At 28.3% G+C, this 8196-nt stretch overlaps 1 protein-coding gene across 1 annotated transcript in view; it reads left to right on the forward strand.

Annotated features, from left to right (window-relative positions):
- The first annotated feature begins 5937 nt into the window (after window positions 1-5937).
- Window positions 5938-8196, forward strand: part of LOC119667010 (proton-coupled amino acid transporter 1-like) — a 4825-nt gene continuing 2566 nt past the window's right edge. Inside the window, exon 1 of the mRNA XM_038076289.1 lies at window positions 5938-5988. Coding sequence (XP_037932217.1) covers window positions 5938-5988 — 51 coding nt within the window. The remainder of the gene's footprint in view (window positions 5989-8196) is intronic.

The following is an 8196-nucleotide window of genomic DNA, read 5'->3' on the forward strand; positions in this document are numbered from 1 at the left end:
CAGCAACAGATTTATATTTATTGATAGTCTTGCCTAGTGGATATATCAACAAACAAAACTATCGTATCTGGGTCAGTGAAAATACATAAGAAAAGATTATTGCATACACATAGAGAAACTATATAGTGCGGTATTTGGTGTGCAGGTGTGATAAATTTGTGAGGTTTTGAGAATAACAAAAATGTCGGAATTTACCAATTTGTTTTATATGAAATTAAAAATTAGTTAAAATAACAAGTCATCAAACATGTCTTGTATTGGTAAAGTGAATTGACCACAAAGATTAAGTGATTTGTCAACACAAATTTTTAGTTGGATATTCGTAAAGTATACTCTCATCCGTCAGGTTATATCCGTGATGTTGCTAGCTGTGTCCTGACAAGTGGTCAGAAATAACGTGAAAATAAATTAGATATTGTAAGGTGCATCGTGGATCACATTTCAAAGTTGCCTTATTGATGATTTGAAATATATACTGATTACATCACATGATTACTGATTGATTTAAAAAACTTCTCTCGGTATACTGTTCATTTAGAACGCTGTGGATACTGGAAAGTGAGCAACCTTTTAGGATCCTTTTAGGATGACTAATCGTAAAAATAAGTAGGATAAAAAATGGACAGAATGAGTAAGAATAACTGAGTTATTCCTGGATTCAGCTGTTGAACACTTGCCACGTCAATTTCACTTTGATAGCGCTTAGATTATCCTGAAGAAATGATTCACTTAGTGGAAAGATTTTATCTCTTTCATAGACTATATAATATGTTATCAACATTATTAATAAGTTTTGGCTTACCATAACGGTCTTCTGCAAAACTTTTCTGTATATGAACTGATTGATCCAAGCCTTTCTACTTTTTTAGTATGTATCTAACCGTGTAAATAGCTTCCACAGCACATGAGTAAAAATTATTATACCTTCATTTGAATTTTATTTTGATTTTCTGATATGTACATATTGTGAATTAATATAAAACTTTATTAGCATACATAGATTATTGATAGTAACTATTTTTACTAATAATTGGTTTCAATTTTTCTTATTACTATTTTTTCCAAAAAATTACTATAGGTATATGTAATTTGATATATGCTTCTCTTACTAACATATCTGGTTGCTATCTACCATATATTACATTTTGTTGAAATATTTTGTAATTCGAGGCCATTACGGAGCTTAATGAAATCAGTAAATTTGAAATTATTTAATTTAAAAATTTCAGTTAATAATCACTATTGATGCGTTTTCTTTATTAATCTAATTTTCAATAACGCAAAATAAAATATAAAAAAGACTTTTTTATAACACAAATTTTTTATCAATTTAGAAATATTACTCATATTTTATCAGAATATTAACAAAGATACTTTTTTGAAATGGAATTCTTTAAAAAGCTCTGGTATGGTTTATGAATAATTTTATTTTAATTAAAGTTTTGTGAGAGTGCGGATACCATCATATCTGAAGAGCTTAAAATTTCATGTAATCCTTACTGAAAAATGATAAATTCCGATAAAGTAAAGTTCAAACAGAACCACAAAACCAGCAAAGGAAATTCCAAAATTATATTTCGAACTTGTAGTTGTGTTGATTGAGATAAAATGAAAAGCACAAAAAGTTTGTTAATAAATATCAAATCTTACACTTAATTTAATTGAAATATGAATGGAAATTGTATATAAGCATATACTTCATGTAGCTGATTTTTGATTATAAATAAATCAAAAAATTAATTTAATTCTTCCACTTTATGATTCAATGTATTTCAATACTTTTTTTATTATTTAATTGTCTAAACCCAACTAACATTTCGTGAATTTTTTTTATATTTTTAACTTTGCATTTTTTTTCAAAGACTTTAAAGCTATTCCAAAAAAAAAATTTAATTTGGAAAAATAATAATGCTTGAAATTTTAACGTTTGTCAAAAACAGATATTTTAATTTAACATTTTGGATAACAAACATTTTTCAATTAATTAAACTAAGTTTCATATATATAACGAAATTTAGCGAAAAATAAATGTTAAGTATAAATGTTTAATGTTTTTTTAAATAAAAAGTTTTTTATTGTCCAAATTGTCATGAATTCTAAGCAAACTTTTACTTCAATACATGGGGCTTTTATCTGAGTGACAACTTCCCACTCACATTGTTACTAACGTGACTTCAATGTTCAGATAAAATTTAACTTTTGTTTCCATTTTTCTTATTTCTTCTTATTGCCATGGAAACAATTGTATATACCATGGAAAATATTGTTGCAACCCACAGCTTCGATACTCTAATGCTTCAATGAAACTTAATAAAGATACACGAAGCACGTGTAAGATGTTTTGTAATTTCATTGCAGGCATTTATATCGCTTCTTTGGATACTTTCCTATTTTTTGATAGTACATGTTTTACAATTCAATTAGTATTTTATAGTATAGAACCTAATTGAAGTTAATGTTTAAAGAAAAGAATAGATAGTTATAAAAGTGACCATATGTATGTTTTACTATATATAACATACATATGTATTTCCCCTACTGTGTTTGTAGATTTATCCCAAGCAATAGATTTTATAACCGGAATCATATAAGATGAGTTAAATGCTATTATCAAATCCTTGTCACGGGATTTACGTTTAGAGTAAGGCATTCGAAAAATAATATTCGAATATTCCCGGTTTTATTAAAGTCAGCTATCACTGACATTTATTTAAAAAAAATGTGACTTTTTCGTTATCTCAACTTTATCTTTTGCTTAAAGTTTACCTCACGCATAGTTGCATTTGAAGTGTCCCTTTAATTTCAGCCTTCGTTTCAACGAAATTAAGGTCACTTTCCTTACTTTCGATCTAATCTCAAAACTGAATTTTGTATGGAAAAAACAACTTAATTTCGCTGAAACGAAGATGAAATTTAGATTTATGCGAAATTAAGGTGTGTATTATTAAATAATATTAAATCTTTAAAAAAAATTTAGTTTTGCATTAGGATTTTTCACTCCAGATACAAAAAAAAAATATTTTTAATTAATAAAATTTTAATTTTTATTTTCAATAAAATCGAATCGCAAGTAACTAGCGGTAAATGAAATATAAAGTTGGAAACTGAAAACTGCTTGCCCTTGTTTTAACACTGAAGGAGCACTTGAGACTTGGCATAAAGACATATAAAAGCACTTAGAAAATTTTTTTCTTTTTCTTCAGAAATGTGGAAAATGGATATAATTTATTCAGAAGTGGTAATGAGTATGGAAGCAAGCAACAGGCATTAGGTGAGCGCACACATTATTGCCACAGACATGCACAACAAGTAGTTGCATCCTTAAGTGAGGCACAAAAACCGAAACTTAACTGTTTTATTTAGTCAGAATGAGATGCTGAGATAAATATTATGCTGGTAGCAAGTGTTGGAAAGTGTGTGTTTAAGTTTAAAAATTATATTTTATGTAGATACTTTGGAAAGTTAAAAAATAACGAAATTTATTTTTATACGTAAAAATGTTTTTGTTAGTTATATTTTAAAGGTTCGTGATGCTTGCATTTATCTAACAGTAAACTGAAACAGAAAATCTAATAAAAATTAGAAGCTATGAACTAGGAATTCTCAAGTGAAAGCAAAAAAGTAATGTTTATTAAAAAATTTGCAAACAAATTTATGTGTTGGCTAACGCACTTGTCCTTTTGCAATTGAAAAAAATTCAGTGGTAATCTCAGTGCCTTAGTTATTTCGGGGCCATTCGTACTCGTAAATTCCATTATAAAATTGTCCTTTAGTTAGTCCTTTGGTTAGTGTTTTGCAGTTAAAGTGTTTGTCGTTTACAAAAACTACAAAGTGCCACATTGTCCAACGCATGACAAATTTAACACCAGCGTAGCCACACGTGTCACTTTTGCTGTTCGAGCAGAATTTATTGTGTAGGCGTGTTGCATTTTTTATACATTTTTGTGTTTTATGTCCCAAGTGTTGTTATATGGCTTAAATGTACGGCTGACTGCTAGTTGCTGCAGGTTACAAATCTTTAATTTCGAAATACAAATTTTTTGTGTTTTATTTTCAAAGCTCAAAATACCAAGCGAATGTTATAAGGATTGTAGAGGATTTGTGATGCATGACTTTTTTTTTACTTCCTTTTCCATACATTTTTAAATTCGGAACTTGTTAAAGGCAATGAAGTACTCTTAAATGTTGTTCAAATAAAAATAACATTGTATTGTAAGTAATTGAAAATGATAGGATTAGGCTCTTAAGGAATTTTAATTATTTGAAACAATTTTTTACTGGTAAGATTTGTGGATGCTCTATTTAAAATAAGCCAGATGAAGTTTCAATATGATAGAGCACATAATTTCAAACTTGGATCTTAGAAGACAAGAAAAGTATATAATATATATTTAAATATGCAAAAATTTAGTTTACTAAGTGAAGCGCAGTATTTCTAAGTGAAAAAATGCTTTAAAAGAAACATAGTCTATTATGCTAAAGTTCTTTGGAAAAAGCGCAAACTTATTCGTCCGCAAAAATTAAAGGTTTTATCTGCAGCTATTACTACTAAATCTTACTATATAAGATCAGTTTATATTCCAAGCTTAAAGTGATCATCAGTTAAAGTATCATTCGTTTGCAAATAAAAATTTAAAATTTTGAATGAGTCTTTCACTTCATTCTTGGAAAGCTAATAAACAATTTCATCCACCGAACCCTCATCATCACTTTCCGTTAAGCTTATTTTCAATCCAGTATAATGAAAAGAGCTATAATGTTCAATAATGTCGTCATCTCTGAGAAAGTTTGATACACAAATTTCATTGTCAAGTTCAATATAATCTTTAAGAGTAGCATAGGAAGTTATTTTATTAACCTTAAATCAAATGGCATTTGTTCAAGGAAGCAACATTGGAAAAGAAAAATTGAACATTTGGTCACGAAAAAGGGACTTCCCCTAACAACAGTTATCAATTCATGGTAATTACAAAAATTCGACTAATTGAATGCACTTTCCCATATTCCTATTGGCACGTGACAATATTTTTATTCGAGTTATACAGAAATTCGAGTTATGGAAGTTCGAGTTATGTAAGGAGAATTGTATGAAATTTCTCTCTAAAACGCTGTTTCACTCTTTTTAGTTCAAGTTATAGAAGTTCGAGTTATAAAACTTTGACTGTATTTAATTTTTCTATATTGCTTTCAATATATAACATATATATTATATAGTAATTATCAAATTCAAGCTTTGAAACAATGTTTGAAATTATGTTGATTTTTAAAAGGTTGTGTATCAATTATTAAATCAAATACTTTGAAACATTACACATAAACATATTGTTAATAAATATATTCCTCTTATTTAAATGTGAACCACCTTTTTAAATCTGATCGTTAAATCTAAATTTTAAATGTTGTTAGACTTAACGAAATTCCCTTTGAAGTAATTAACTAAAACTGACGGTTGAAAATATGTTAATTCATTGTGTATTAAATAAATAATTAAATGCCTCATGCGAGCACTTAAAACTGATTACAAAGATTAAAACAACATAAATTAATTTCATATATTTTAAACGAATGTGTTCGCACGTTTTCGTAGCAGCCCTAGGGATGCTTAAATTTCATTTTCTGAAAGGATGAGATATGCAATAATTATGAACAAAGTAAAACAGGAAATATGCACACATTTTTCACGGTGTATTTGTAGATACTGTTAAGGTGCTCCTGACTACCTGCGCCTTACATAGAATTAAGATGAAATAGGTTTTGCATTAGCTTATCATTAATGCGTGGCTTTATGAGTTCACAACGGACTCCCTTCTTTTGACTGTGTGAATGTGCGAAACAGTTAAATGACATATAAAAACCTTTTTGTTATTATTTATTTTGCCATTACTCCTGCAAGTCAGTTTTATGTGTTTTTTATTTATATACTTCTTACGTTTTCCCATGGCGTCTAAGGATGCAGCTAAATTGAATCCTCTGTTGCATGTGGCTCACGTAATTTTGTAATTTTTTGTTTATCTTTGCTTAGTACGTTGGCAATTAGCTACAAATGTCCTTTAAGGTTGAAATAGCTTTTTTAACATCAAGTTCAGTGACTTGTGTCTTTATTTGCAAATTCCTTACTCACTCGAGTAAATAATTTTTATGCATTTATTTCTTCTAAAGGTGTTTTAAGGTTTAAATTCAATTTTATTGATCGTAAAGTGTGGTTCACTGAAGTAAATTTTTAACCTGAATTGATAAATATTTTTTTATACTGGCTAGACATGCTATTATGGAAAGTTTTTATACGTGGCTAATGAAAAAGAAATTGAATTTAAGTCAAAATCAGAAACAATTTACAGAGTTTTGCATATATGCAATTCAATAATAAATACACATTCTCATAAAAACTTGAAGTATTTAACTCCATCATCTTTAAATAAATTATACTAATATTTTTTATACACTCTTTCAACCATTAATAAAAAGAGGCTTGAGAGTATAATTTATGTGCTTTGGATGAAATATGGAATGTAACAATATTAAATAGAGCAGTGAGTTTAGAGCAGTGAGATTAATAAACGACAAGAGTGGCTTAAGGACTTCGAGAAAAATATATAAATGCAATGGGTTAATCCAGTTTGTTTTTCATTTGCTAAACTTTGTGTCTTATAAATATAAATGTTAAATTGAAATGTGATATAAACAAAGTAAGAAAATTATTTAATTTTATACTGGTAAATAGAAATGTTTTTAAAAAAAATCTAAAAAGCTTTGATATGGTATTTTCATTATTTACTTTTTGAATCTTTGTCCATATGTTGATTGATATTTAATACTATAAAATTTATATTTAAGCCTGTAGACATATTTCCAGCATTATTTTTATGCTGCTAGAAACAAATTTTCAAAATCTTGTTGTTCAATGTGTTACTAGTAGAGCTCATAAATAGAGAAACTAGTTTGTCAATTCATGGATAGACAAACATATAGGCAGATTGAGAGAGAAATGGTCAATGGTATTGAGAGGTTTCAGGATAGGCTAAGGCCCCTATGCACTGCGATCAGCTTGATCTATTGCGCACCCCTTTGTTTTTAGACATTGAGGGATCGAAACAGATCCTTCGGAGGAAGTTTTCGAAGATTTTGATCCTCTAGTTGGTATGCAGCTAAAATTTTGTTTCTTCTGTGACCTAGTGCATTACAGTTGGTGATTAGATGTTTTATAGACTCTTCCTTTTCACAGCAGAAAACTCATTAAACCCCCTTATCTTGTTATGTTGATCAAAACTATGTATGAAGTCGTTTACTATATGTCGTCTTTACTGTTTTATCTACCACAAATTAGTACAAAAGGTATAATGTAAGTTTGATGTAATATGTATATTATATATAATATATTTACACTTGGACTTATCAAACTTCATTATCATATTTCTGCATGTGTGTTGATTTAAGTACAGAGTACTATGTTTAGATATAATATAAATGTGTTAATATGAATTTACTAACACCATTTATCTGAGTACAGAAGTGATTCTTCATTTATAAATTTATTAACTGAATACATGCATGTATGCAAAGAGAGAGAACAAATTGTTACTAAATAAAGATATGTCATAACTTAACATCGTGAAAATGATGTTTCAATGATCTATATATACTACATTGATTATGTTGTCTGATGTATGTTATATTGTTATATTTTGCTTGGCTTAATAGAGAGTATTTCATCTTATATTCAGTTTTCTGAATAAACTAAGAAAAGCAGATAATTGTTGTAATTTGTACAGATGAGTTGGTGGCATTTAGACACATACTTATATTCTAACATTTTCGCATATGAATTATCTTAACATATATCTATTAAAAGGTCTTAAAATCAATTTTTATTACTAAAACTAAATGTTAAATTAAAAGCTACAAGTGCTAATATTCGCTAAACTAAAGGATATACATTGTGACCGAAAAGTTTTCGGGAAATTTTAAATAAAACGCAAAATTCTTAACCTTCATCAATATTTATTTTATCTCCTTTAAAATATGCTCCATTAGAAGCGATACACAAATGCCAACGTTTCTTCCAATCATCAAAACATTTTTTATAGGCGCTTTCCGGTATGGCTTTGAGTTCCCTCTGCGAATTCTGTTTTACGTCTTCTATGGATTCAAAACGCGTTCCTCTGAGTGGTAATTTGAGTTTGGGAAACAGGAAAAAGT

This window comes from Teleopsis dalmanni, chromosome 1 (genome assembly GCF_002237135.1).
Source record: "Teleopsis dalmanni isolate 2A chromosome 1, ASM223713v2, whole genome shotgun sequence".
NCBI lineage: Eukaryota > Metazoa > Arthropoda > Insecta > Diptera > Diopsidae > Teleopsis > Teleopsis dalmanni.